Raw genomic sequence first — 12,430 nt, 5'->3', positions numbered from 1 at the left:
TCATAATAACTAGATATATTATTCTCTAATTGACTAATTGAAATAATTGTCATATTATTTCTATTTTCATACGATTGTATTGATTGATATGTATACAATACGTACGAAGATACATAAAAATTAAAACGTATTCTAACTACAGTTGAAATTCGACTTAGTAATCTTAAAGTTATAATTATATATGTATTATGGAGTGTGGTACATTTCTTTAAAAAAATAATAATAATTAAAAGTAGTATTACATTTCTTTAATACGTAACCGGTACCAATCAGACAATTACGGTTAAATTCATGTTGATTACAATTGAAAATCTTATATTGACCTCCACCGAATTAAGAAAACTCAAACAAAAAAAATTACATTTCTACTTTATAATTGGATCATTCATCTTATAGACCTACAAAAAAGTTAGTAGTATGACAAACCCGTTAAGGATTAGCGTGGGAAAATGAGGGGGTTTTCATCACCATGCCAAATTTGAAAAGTCGTTACTTGGCTTTTTTTGAAGATTTGGTTTTAACGGTCCAATCAACCCTATTGCTAAAATGACTGGAAATAACTTTTCAGATCAACAACTTAATGGGAACCGGCATAACCCAAGCTCACATATACTTCCTCCGTTCTTTTTTATTTGACCCGCTTTGACTTTTACACTATTCACCACCCCTCCTTTGATCGTCTTTTGTGAATAGTATGTAAGGAAAAACATATTCATGTGAGATCTTTTTAAATTCGTCTCAATAAGTACTATCATAATATATAACTTTTGTAATTTTTACTTATGGAGAATTAAAGTTATTGACCGATAAAGTTTTACATTGGCAATCGTGATAAAAGAAACAGGTCAAGTATGAAAAAACAGAGGAAGTATTGATTTTTTCCACTTGCTTCCTAACTTCCTATGGAAAAAAAAAAAACCAATAACAAGATTGAGACTGGACTTGAGTCAATGTGATAAATACTACATTCGAATAGAATAAATAATTTTTTTGGATAGCAAGATTACTATCTGTTAAATACGGATCTGGGCCGCACCCACAAATCAAGAGAGAGAGTTCACTTCACAAGATACAAATGAGGTTCCATCCCAAAATCATATGGCAATAGGAGTAACCCTTACGGGGCGTTTGGCAAATGGGATTGGGAATTTGGGGAATATAAGGTGGAAATGGGAATGAGAATTAATAGGTGGGAATTAATGAAATAATCCCAATCCCTTGTTTGGCATATTTTGGAAATAAGATTGAGAAATTTTAAATCCTATGTTTGGTATGTGGGAATAATAGAGGGATTAAAAGCTAAATTTACAAGATTGCCCTTATTATCATATTGCATATTAAAACAAGGGTAAGGTAAACAGGGGTAGTATTGTCTTTTTAACAATTTAGTGAATTCCCCCAAAATATTACCTCCTCCCCCCAAGTAATAAAATGTAGGGAATACAACCTAAATATTCCCAAGCCCATTCCCATGTTTTTTTTTTTAATTCCCACCAACCAAACATGGGTTTACAAAGATTAGGGATTATTATTCCCATTCCCACCCCCTATTCCCATTTACCAAACACCCCCTTAGTCTTATAAAATGTTTGACTATCTCAACTTTTATCTATTAGAGACACTTACATGTAAATATGTAATATTTGGTAGGATATATTTCAACACTATTTTTTTTCATATCAAATTCAACATTAGAGATTTAGATATTTTGTGCTAAGTATAGAGTTGTAGACAGATGATGATTGAGAATCAGTCAGCCAATGCGGCTATAATCAATCATCATAGAATAAAATAACCATATGATGCAACAACTAAACCTCTGTATCATCGGTCATTAGTCATCGTTAGTCTTACGCAACAATCAAAAGGAGAATATTGTTATTAGAGAGTGGTTAATAGACATGCATTAGGTCATTTTGTATTTGTGTGTACTTCTCCACTTGACATCAGCTTTTGTTATTACTTATTAGAGAGTGACGATCAATAAAAAGTATTGTACCTTCTAATTCATCATTGAAGTTTTATTCTCATCGTGAACACTTTAGGGTGCGGATTTTTAATTTTTTACGTTTCTTTTGACTCCCAAAGGGCCTACGCTGCAAATATGAGCCAAAGTGATATATGCAAAATTCCGACACCATTAACCAATTCTTCTTACATTACCTTTTAAAAAAAATTGATTCATTTGCTAGTAATGTCCTCTCTCGAATATGTTCCATATGCTTTACATTTTGGGTTTGTGGTTGGCTGTTTATTTGGCACTAAAGTGACAATTAGTTCCATCAATAGCACTTGCACAAATTGTTTAAAGTTAACCTCTTTGAAGACCATAATATATAGCAAAATCTTGTTGTCTAAGGTAGAGACTAGAACTATACCTACCTGTCCTTTATTCCATAGAGCATTTTGTAATGAGATACTCCAAACCTTATAGCTCACTAAAAGGATAAACCATTAAATGTTCCCCATAAAATCACTCATACACTAACAACAAACTGTACGTTTAGGTAGATGGCAATATTACCCATACAATGAGTCACTCGGTCTTTAACGCTCATCTTCAAAATTGTGTTTTTCTTCTTTATACATGGTACTACGACTCTACCAGTAATATGTTTATGAAAATTTTCGGGATTGGACAAATATTATCATAGACATTGTTGTTTTGACTTTAAGCACGCAATTTAAGGTTGAAATTTGTCTACAAATATGTAATAGCAAGAATCAGTCATATATTGAGTAGTAGGATAACCATATGATGCAATCACAATATAAATATATTATATTATAATGAGTCGTCGTTAGTGTTACGCTACAATAAAAATTAGATTAATCTACGTAGTAATTAAGAAGTTGTCAGAAGACAAGCATCATGTGGACTTCTCCACTTGCCCCAAAAAATATGGATAGGAAATCTATTTTAGGAAGCTTTACATCTTCATCAACATAAAATATTATAGTCAACATCTTTCAAAAAAAAAAAAAAAAAAAAAAAAGTAAATAAGAAAATATTATGGTCAACATAATGTCATTAAAATAAGCTCCTTGTTGAAGTGTGTAGGGATCTTAAAGGTGCTCATGTAAATGATGTAATTTGGTTCTCTTTCGAAGGGGGATTTTTTGACTTTTAGCCTAGATTTGATAACGTCCATGTAATGACTTTTACCAATAGATAGAAATAATGACGTGTGTGTGTGTGTGTTTTGTCTATCAATTGAGACGCGTGTGTGTGTGTGTTTTGTCTATCAATTGAGACTTGCTCTATCTCTTTCAGGAGGTTTCAGGGTGTTCTCATCCATGAGTCCGAATAGGTGCATATCCGGTAGGAGGAACCGAGGAAGCAATTCCCATATCGGCCATATATGGACTTGTTCATACAAACCAAGTGACTGTCCTACACACACAGTCCATATGTCTCCTAGAAATGCAAACTTCCCAAATAATCTCCAGAATGGACAACCTTTTAATACAGTTGGGGCAAATGGATATCCTTTAATGTACCACAATGTTTGCAACCTGTTAATCTGTTATTCTTATTATTGGTTCATCTGTTCATGTTAATATAGCAGCCAATAATGTAACTAGTATGTATGTTTTATTAAATGGGCACACATAATAGAACACACATTTGGGACACAAGATTCATGTTATATATCATCACATACAGGAGGATTCTTGTGTAGTTTGCGACAGGCACTGAGAGCCATACATGCAAGTAGAATTGAAAAACTTGCTATAATGCAGATACTAGCAGCTTAAAAAGAAGATAGAGCAAATGATGCTAAATTTGGATCTTGTTTCCAAAATTGTTGTTCTCATAAATGTTATAGAGGAAAAAGAATGTAAGTAGATGAACATAAGCTGTAAATTTGAAGGATGTATGAGAATATACATTAACCAGAGGGAGAAGAATGTGCAAACGAGTTTTATGTAGAAGGTACAGTATCGAAGGAATGAAGTACTTGTTCCAGTACTGTTCTCGTGTGGTTGTCAAGAGGACTTTCTGGCTTGTCGACATGAGATATGTTTAACAAGTAGAGTTTCTTTCTAGAGACGAATGCAGCTGAGAATATCCTTTTCATTCCTCCTCTTGTGCTATCAACTACATATTCGAACTCATATACTGGTAAGCCATCGAGGCCAGGTCTTTCTGCTACTCCTATGACTTCAGCTTCCTTAGTGCTTTCCTATTAACACCAAAAATAATTTAATCCCAGTAAGAAGAAAACTCATGTCATAAACTCATAGCGCATATTGTGAAATGCAATATATTAGACTTTTTGATTTGTGGGACAAAACTCAAGATTGCAAGAAGAAAACCAATCTCCAGACATTTCAATATGCAAAAGACATCATCCATTGTCAAGTTATTTATAACTAGCCCTCCTATTCCATAACATCCACAAGGATCTAGATATTCAAGCAATTACCGCTAACTGAGGCTAGCTCCAATACACGAAAAGCAGGGCAACCAAAGATGTAAGTTGATATAAAAGTCTTTTCGTTATGGTTTGATAGAGACTATTAATATAGAAATCAGCATCATCAGGAAACTTCAGTTTACCATATAGAATTCTGAGTGTGCTACACTTGTATAGTAGTATCATTGTATTTGTATGCGTCACTGATGCAAGAAATACAACTGAAGTTACTTTAATTAGGCTCTTAATACGTGTTCAGAGTCTGTCCAAAATCTGATACTCTAGAAATGGGTATGGAAGCGTAAACATTTTAAAAACAGGTGAAAACCACCCACGATTTTTGGAGCATGGCAAGTATGACAATTGAACAATTAGATGTGTATAAACTTCTAGGCTTGTAGCTAAGTCCTCCTCTAATCATCAAACTATATAGCCTCTTCAATCAGACCCCTACACCGTTGTTTGTATCTCAAAAGAAACGACCTCCTACATCTATGTTCTTCAATACCAAAAGAACCAGACAGTTGGACAGCACATCACAAACATTTGACTGTTATTCAATGAAGCAACTATTATCCACATCCATTATCCAATGCCAAACATATACTACTACATCCAACATTCAACAGAATGAGCAAGTTATTATACCCGGAACATCAGACGAAGCAATCACTACACAAACACAAGTAATTGGACTTACAATTATGTTCTTTAAACAATCCATACCCTTTTCCAATCCAAAAAACACCCATTAATCCTCACCATTATCCATCCTGTCAATCAAAGTAACTTGCAATAATCACCATTTTCCCTTGGAACAAAAAACTATTCAAACTACATTTCAACAATATCCCATTCATAAATTCCAGGAAATACCCATGAATCCATACTCATTATACTCTAAATTTCTCAATAAACCAACCTAAATCATCAAAAACATAAACAAGAAATATAATCAGAAACTTTAAATTTTTTTAAAAGGAGGGCAAAATTAACCTTGCGTTTTTCAGCTTGAATGAGCTTGTCAGCCACAAACTGAGGAGTCCCAAATTCTGTAAGACTTGTAAGCCTAACTGGGTTCACCACAATCCCAACATTGTTTGCTTTCTTATTCTCCTCCTCAAACAATACAGTTGCTCCTGCTTTATCCACCTTCAAACAAACAAACAAATACCAATAAAAACACAAACTTTCAATCAAATTTCCACTGAAAAAAAGAGAAAGAAATGGGGGTGAAATTACCTTTATGTAGGAAGAAGGTTTAAGAAGAGTGAAACCCTCATTGGAATCTGTGTATCTTTCAAGTTCAAGCTCTGATTTTTCTTGAATATCATTTGCAATTGCATTGGGAATAGTAAATGGGAGAGAAGATGATAAAATGAGGGCAAAAATTGAGAGATTTAGGGTTCTTCTATTGGTAATAATTGAAGAATGTGATGGTAATTGGATTGAATTTGGTGTTTTGGGGAGATGGGTTTTTAAGGGTTGGGGTGATTTAAGGGGTTTTGAATGTGGGAATTGTTGGTTTGGGATAGGAAGGTGAATTGTGAATAAATCCATGGCTGGAAATCTCTGTTTGTGTGTTTCCCCCTGTTTTCTTCCATGGATTTATGCACTTATCTTAACTTGGAGTGCCATTAGGAGGGAGGTGTTTGTTTATGGGAGTGGGTGTAGGACATGGAGATCTCATTAGAATATCCCACACCTCCTTATGTTTGTCCGAAATTATTAGTCAATGTTGATTTAAGATGATTTGAAAATGTGGCGTTGTCGAAAATTAACAATAATCTTATTTTCTAACACATATCAGTGTATAGATGGAAGTTGGAGTGGGTGGTGAAGAGTAAACCGGATAAAATTGATCCCGCTCTAATCATCTAGCATACTTAAATTGAAATAAGCATTTAGGCCTGTTCTCTTCAGCTTATTTTCAGTTCAATTCAGTTCAGTTCTTATCTTAATTTCCTTCCCTTACAAAATATTCAGTTCAGTTCAATTTAGTTCAACTCAGTTCAATTCAGTTCTAATAAGTTCAGTTCAGTTCAATCAATCAGAATAGGCCCTTAGTTGACATAGAGCCATAAAGATACATTTCATAATATGTAACGTGGCATAGACTCCTAAGTTACTTGACTCAATTCGACATAATTGTATATATACTCAAACCGAAAGACTCATCATCTAAATATGATCCAATTCAGGCCAAACTTGAATCAAATAAATAAAAGACGTCTCTTATAGATTAGAGAAGAACATAAGTAGCATTTTTAATAACGGATGGAGTATATTGTTAGCCCATATAACAAATCCAAACCCAAACCCAACCCCAACCCCAACCCCAACTCCAACTTCTAAGTTCAAACCAAACCCCCAACGACCCAAATAGGCAAACACCCCCACCCCCCAAAATCAAATACAGTAAAAATAAATAAAATTTGTAATTTTGGCGGCTGAGAAACGGCCAACAGTTGTGGGAACAGAAGAATTAAGAAATCAAGAACGAGAAACACCCAGAAACTATTGCATTCTCCAAATTCACATCATGCCTCTTGCTTGGAGATTTCACCCTTTTGTTTCTGTAAGTGTAATCCGATCTTTGAATTCCAAGTACTTGTTTTTGTGCATTTCTGCTGTTGATTGATTGTTGATACAAACTGAATTGAATTGGTTAATATTTTAGTTTTTAATTTTATTTTGGTGTGATTTGACTGATTTTTACAATTTAAACTTAAATTATCATGAAGAAAAAATTTAGACCCATATGGGTTAGGACAGTCTTTCTGAATTCCAATGTTTCAAATTCAGGTGATTGCCATTTTTATGGGTACCCATTTGATGGAAAAAAATTTTGATGAAAGAAAAATGTTACCTTGATTTAGCTTGAACCCTATAGCTCAATTAAGAAAAATGGAATGTGGGTTTTGTACTTGTGAAACAAGACTGTTGAAATTGGGCATTATATATTGATTGAAGGTAGTGATGTTTGAATCATATGTGTCTATTGCGTACACATGTGAGTTTTCCCACATTGGAGGAGCAGGGAGAGAACAACCCGCCTTATATGCCTAGGGATTTACTTATACCAATTGATTTTGGGATGGAACCACGCGGCATAGCCCAAACCTAGTAACAAGTTAGTTTTATATCTTCTTAACCAGATTGAGTCAATGGTTATATATCTACACAATAGAACTACATACATCATGATTTATATATTCTGCAACTTTCGGTAGTTTCTGATTCATAAACTTTTCCTTTTGCTTATAAAAACATCTGCATTGTGGTATTGTACCACTTATATATGAGTAGCTGTTATTAAGTATTAACTCCCATTCTGAGTGTCACTTGGTAATTGTTGTTTGAACCTTCAGACTTTCAAGAGTGCAAGAAAATTTATAGGGACTTCGCTGGCAGGCAAGCCTTGTACATTATTATCTTTCGATTGAGTTATGCCTTTCTTTACCATTCCGCTTTGTGTTGTTTGCAAGGCCTTTTATTGAGTTACTTTCGTGCTTACAGATGTCACTCCATCAAATATCCAAAGATGGCATTTATTAAATGGAGGAAGAAACATTTTGCTCTTCAAAGAGCAGGTCAGATTTGTGCAGACAACAAACCGGATGTCAGTCCCTGGAACCTCACCTGTTGTCAAAGAAAATAAGATTCCGGACTATCTGAGGGACAAGAAAATGATTCCCGATGCATCTGCTCCCAGCAGTAAGGACATCGACCTTTTATATCAATTTTTTGATCAAAGGTCAGCAGCAATTTTCTTCAATCTGCAATCCGTATTAGGACTAATATTTAGAGAAGCATGAGTCAGTAACCTTCCCTAGAGTGTGGCAGGGGTTTACCATGCAGGGGAGTATAAAATTGACTTATGAGTGTGCTTGTAGAAAAGTTCTGTCTTGCCTTATGCTTGCTTTGCCCATTGCAGTAATAAGCTGGTGGTATTGACTGGAGCTGGAATGAGTACTGAGAGTGGAATCCCAGATTATAGAAGGTACAAGTAGTTTCTCTTGTATATATTTTCCTACTCTATATCCTCTAGAGTTGATGCCTATACATGCTTTCCGAAAACCTCCCTAATTGTATGAGGAGTTGCCCTAATATAACTTGAACTCCAACATTAGCATTGTTGGGATTCACTCAGGTTTGCTTATGTTGATTGTGTTCTTTAACATTTATTTTTACACTTGGAAACATGAATTGTGCCTGTAATATTACGGAATGAGGTCAATTGTAGGCTGATTGAAAGCAATCTAATGGTTTATGAGAATTATGATACCGTGCCACTAGAAATTTGCCTGTGTAATTGTTTAATGATAGATGTTTGGCTTTTTGGAATGAGATTCTCTGATTATTAATTGATGCTTAATTTATATAGATACGGATATCATGCTTTCATAGGGATTTGGTTGAATCTTGAGAAGATGATTAATCCATAATCATTTACATTGTCCAACATTCTGATTAATGTCTTGATAATTTAATTTTTGTAGCATCTTACAAAGGAATATAATACATGGATATTTTTGCACTTATGCTAATCCTCATAAGATAACCTGCTGACTTGTTTTACACTATTACATACTTGCAGCCCAAATGGAGCATATAGTTCTGGTTTCAGACCCATTACCCATCAGGTGATCTGAATTCTGAAGGCATGTTTTTTAATTTACAGTGTTCATGAACTTCATAATTAGCACATAACTTTTATATTTTTACCCCTATATACTGTAGCTTATTTCACGAGTGCATTTCACTGGGTTCTCAAGTGGTCACAATTTGTTTAAACAAGTGTCTGGGTCAATTATGCTGAATGTTTGGCAAATGGCATTTTTGTTTGTCTTGTTCAAACAAATTCAACTACAGTTAGCGATTTCGTTCAATTAGGTTTATCATCTTCTAATGTTTTTTTATCACTAAAGCTAACATTGTAACTGAGGGTTATCAGCTGTGTTCTCTGTCTGAAAGGACCGAGTATATGTTTCTGTTCTTCGCTTTTCTTTGATTTTTATCTCAAAATGTTTATGCATTTAATTTTTCAAACAATTGATTTCTGTTTCCCCCCTATTATATGCTACTTTGTATAAGTAGGAGTTTATTCGCTCAGGCAAGGCTCGCAAGCGTTACTGGGCAAGGAGTTATGCTGGGTGGAGGCGATTCACGTCAGCACAGCCAGGTGCTGGTTACTTTGCATTATCGTCTCTAGAAAAAGCGGGAAGAATTAGTTATATGATCACACAAAATGTTGATAGGTATTCTGATCTTCAACCTGTGCTTTAAAGTATGTAGAAACTTAGATATGTAATTCTTGATGCAAGTGCTTGTGGTTTTGTCAGGCTGCATCATCGAGCTGGCAGCAATCCTCTCGAGTTACATGGCACTGTATATACTGTGGGCTGTATTGAATGTGGCTATTCATTTTGTCGGCACTCATTCCAGGACCAATTGAAGGCACTTAATCCTAAGGTCAGCTCTGACTTATTTATTGAATCTTTATATTGATGCATGATTATGAAAGCTGTATTCTGGAGGCTGTATATTGCTACAAGGATGTCTAGGGATTCTCACAGAAATATTATTGATGTTAAACCAGCATCTTGCTCTTGGTTCATATTATGCTAGCAGTGATGAGAACAGCAGAGTTAAGAAATTTGTTTGCTTATTAAAGCATGCCAATTTCTTTTTTGATGGAGATTTTCATGAATTTTTTTTTATTTTTTTATTTATTTTATTTATTTATTTTTTTTTTATCGCATATCATGCTGATGTATTGACATTGATTGGGATCGCTCTACTCCAATGATATGTGATGATATTGATTACTAATGGAGGAAGTTTTTATGGCCTTGGAGATGGTATTATATACTCTGCATTGTCATTAATCATTATTGGGAAACTAAGATGTTGATGTTATATTGCAGTGGGCGGCAGCACTTGATAGTTTGACTTTTGAAAACCCTGGGTCGGACAAAAGTTTTGGAATGCGGATGAGGCCTGATGGTGATATCGACATTGATGAGAAATTTTGGGAAGAAGATTTTCACATTCCTACTTGTCCTGATTGTGATGGAGTACTGAAACCTGAGGTAACATAGTTTCCGTGATACTCTAACCCCTGCTGGAGAATACCTTTCCTTGCGAACTGAGTTTTCTGATGAGAAGTCATTTTCTGCGATATCAGCATATTTGTGATTATATTGTGGCTCTGTTCATTTATAGGTTGTCTTCTTTGGTGACAATGTACCCAAGGACCGAGCTGACAGAGCAATGGAAGCAGCTAAAAGTTGTGATGCATTTCTGGTTATTGGGTCTTCACTAATGACATTTTCTGCTCTCAGATTAGTGAGGTAGTACTAGATATGATTATTTTGATTTCCTATTAATAAGAATGCTGAAGAATGATGACCTAGTTTCCTCCGTATACAGCAGTCTATTAGCTAATAGTTACGTTTTATTATAATATACACTAAAAAGTTCAATGTAAACAAAACTTTATGCTATGCACTAAACAGTGATTATGAAGAGTAGTTTCTACCTTCCCTTACGAAGGATTTTCTGTATTAATGTTGCAGAGCGGCTCATGAGGCAGGTGCAGCTACGGCAATTATAAATATTGGTACTACCAGGGCTGATGATTTTGTGCCCTTGAAGATTAGTGCACGATGTGGTGAGGTATGCCTTTTTATAATTACATAGATACTTTTATGGAAGAGGTATGATGCTACTGCTTCCAGTCAGACCTGGTGAAAGTTGTGAAATTGCCTCAGCCTGAAATGATTTGACCCTAAACCAGAATTACAAAACTCAATTTGACCTGATCCGACCTACAAAATTAAAATGGCTAAATATGGTTGGTTTTTCATAAATCATAAGAAAATTGACAATAGATTTGAATGTGATCTGATTAAGATTTAGCTCAAACCTGAACCAAACCTGATCTAATTGCCTAGCTTTCGTATTGTCCTTGCTGTTTTGAAGTATAGAATGTTTTCCATTGATGTATCGTTGACATTGCAGATACTTCCGAGATTGCTGCATACTGGATCTCTGAGTATTCCGGCTGTTCAATCATGACACCTAAGTGACTCAGGTTGAACGTTTTTGGTTTTCATTTTCAGTGAACAGGTAAGCATAAGTTTTTCTTTTTACTTCATAATGAACTTTGCAAATTCACTAAAAAATTTCAAAAATTTGTTTGCAAATAGAGATTATACATTTTTTCCCCTCTATTTCAGCGGCTGTTGCAGAAGTGTTAGACTGTATGTCTGTATGACTGTATCCATTGGCTTACGTTGTGTTCATATCCCATGAATCTGCAGGTGTATGGTATTCTTGGGCTTTGCTTCCCAAGCTTTCACTACGCGCAATGGAGGAATTTTGATCAAATATATTTTCAAATGAGATAAATTTAAATTGTTTAGTGGTGTTGCCCATTATATTTAGTAGTATTAGTAAATTGTGATCAACAAACTTGGATTCATGTTACAGATATGAACATTAATGTGATACTAGTTTAGTCTAGGCCTCTGGGGGTAAACGTTGTAACTTGTAAACCCAATGAAATTCATTGAAATTACTTCGTATTTTGTATGAATTAAGAAGTCCATTCTTCTTTGTGAAATTAAGGATCTAGACGGCCAGGAATGTAAGTTTAATGTTAATAGACAAAATTGCATTAAAAACATCTTGAGTAATGACATTTCTTAATTAGTGGTGAATATTGCCTCTTTCTCAAATGTAATGTTTTTGAAGTTTACAGTGATAATACTGACATATGTATTTGGTCGTGTCCTAGATCTACACATTATACTATCTCTTTTTTGAAACGGATGTATATAGTTTCAAATCTTTATTTGTTTTATCATGGAATAAACTTTATTTTCTCCTTCTCATGCCATTATTACACTTCTTATAACTCGGTTTAAAAAAATGACAATTTCTAAATACGTGTACGATTCTGGATTACCTTGTCATTTATGGTTCGATAAGTAGTACGTCCT

The 12,430-nt window shown here is 34.5% G+C and overlaps 2 protein-coding genes across 2 annotated transcripts; one reads left to right on the top strand and one right to left on the bottom strand.

The window, feature by feature from the left end:
• Positions 1–3,672: 3,672 nt before the first annotated feature.
• On the bottom strand, positions 3,673–6,147 carry LOC145605572 (psbP domain-containing protein 2, chloroplastic-like). The gene is made up of 3 exons (XM_081661646.1): positions 5,664–6,147; positions 5,418–5,573; positions 3,673–4,187 (listed from the first exon to the last, which is right to left on the bottom strand). The coding sequence occupies exons 1-3, from the start codon at positions 5,979–5,981 to the stop codon at positions 3,927–3,929; spliced, it is 735 nt and encodes a 244-aa protein (XP_081517772.1). The 5' UTR covers positions 5,982–6,147; the 3' UTR covers positions 3,673–3,926.
• A 712-nt stretch (positions 6,148–6,859) lies between these two features.
• Positions 6,860–12,051, top strand: LOC145604778 (NAD-dependent protein deacylase SRT2-like). The gene is made up of 12 exons (XM_081660730.1): positions 6,860–6,999; positions 7,793–7,835; positions 7,941–8,178; positions 8,359–8,424; positions 9,022–9,067; positions 9,522–9,682; positions 9,767–9,896; positions 10,352–10,516; positions 10,650–10,777; positions 11,003–11,102; positions 11,448–11,555; positions 11,750–12,051. The coding sequence occupies exons 1-11, from the start codon at positions 6,964–6,966 to the stop codon at positions 11,502–11,504; spliced, it is 1,170 nt and encodes a 389-aa protein (XP_081516856.1). The 5' UTR covers positions 6,860–6,963; the 3' UTR covers positions 11,505–11,555; positions 11,750–12,051.
• The last annotated feature ends 379 nt before the right edge of the window (positions 12,052–12,430 follow it).

Source organism: Chenopodium album, chromosome 22, assembly GCF_948465745.1.
Source record: "Chenopodium album chromosome 22, dcCheAlbu1.1, whole genome shotgun sequence".
In the NCBI taxonomy this organism is placed as follows: Eukaryota; Viridiplantae; Streptophyta; class Magnoliopsida; order Caryophyllales; family Amaranthaceae; genus Chenopodium; species Chenopodium album.
Note: the sequence above shows the minus strand (reverse complement) of the source record. Positions and strands in the feature narration are given on the sequence as shown.

Excerpts from the sequence above, each read along its gene's own strand:
- LOC145605572 (XM_081661646.1), bottom strand. The coding sequence starts at position 5,981 with ATGGATTTATTCACAATTCACCTTCCTATCCCAAACCAACAATTCCCA. Across the intron at positions 5,574-5,663 it reads AACCTTCTTCCTACATAAAG|GTGGATAAAGCAGGAGCAAC; the intron begins GTAATTTCACCC and ends GTTTGTTTGAAG. Across the intron at positions 4,188-5,417 it reads TTCAAGCTGAAAAACGCAAG|GAAAGCACTAAGGAAGCTGA; the intron begins GTTAATTTTGCC and ends TGGTGTTAATAG.
- LOC145604778 (XM_081660730.1), top strand. The coding sequence starts at position 6,964 with ATGCCTCTTGCTTGGAGATTTCACCCTTTTGTTTCT. Across the intron at positions 9,068-9,521 it reads TCAGACCCATTACCCATCAG|GAGTTTATTCGCTCAGGCAA; the intron begins GTGATCTGAATT and ends TTGTATAAGTAG. Across the intron at positions 11,103-11,447 it reads TTAGTGCACGATGTGGTGAG|ATACTTCCGAGATTGCTGCA; the intron begins GTATGCCTTTTT and ends TTGACATTGCAG.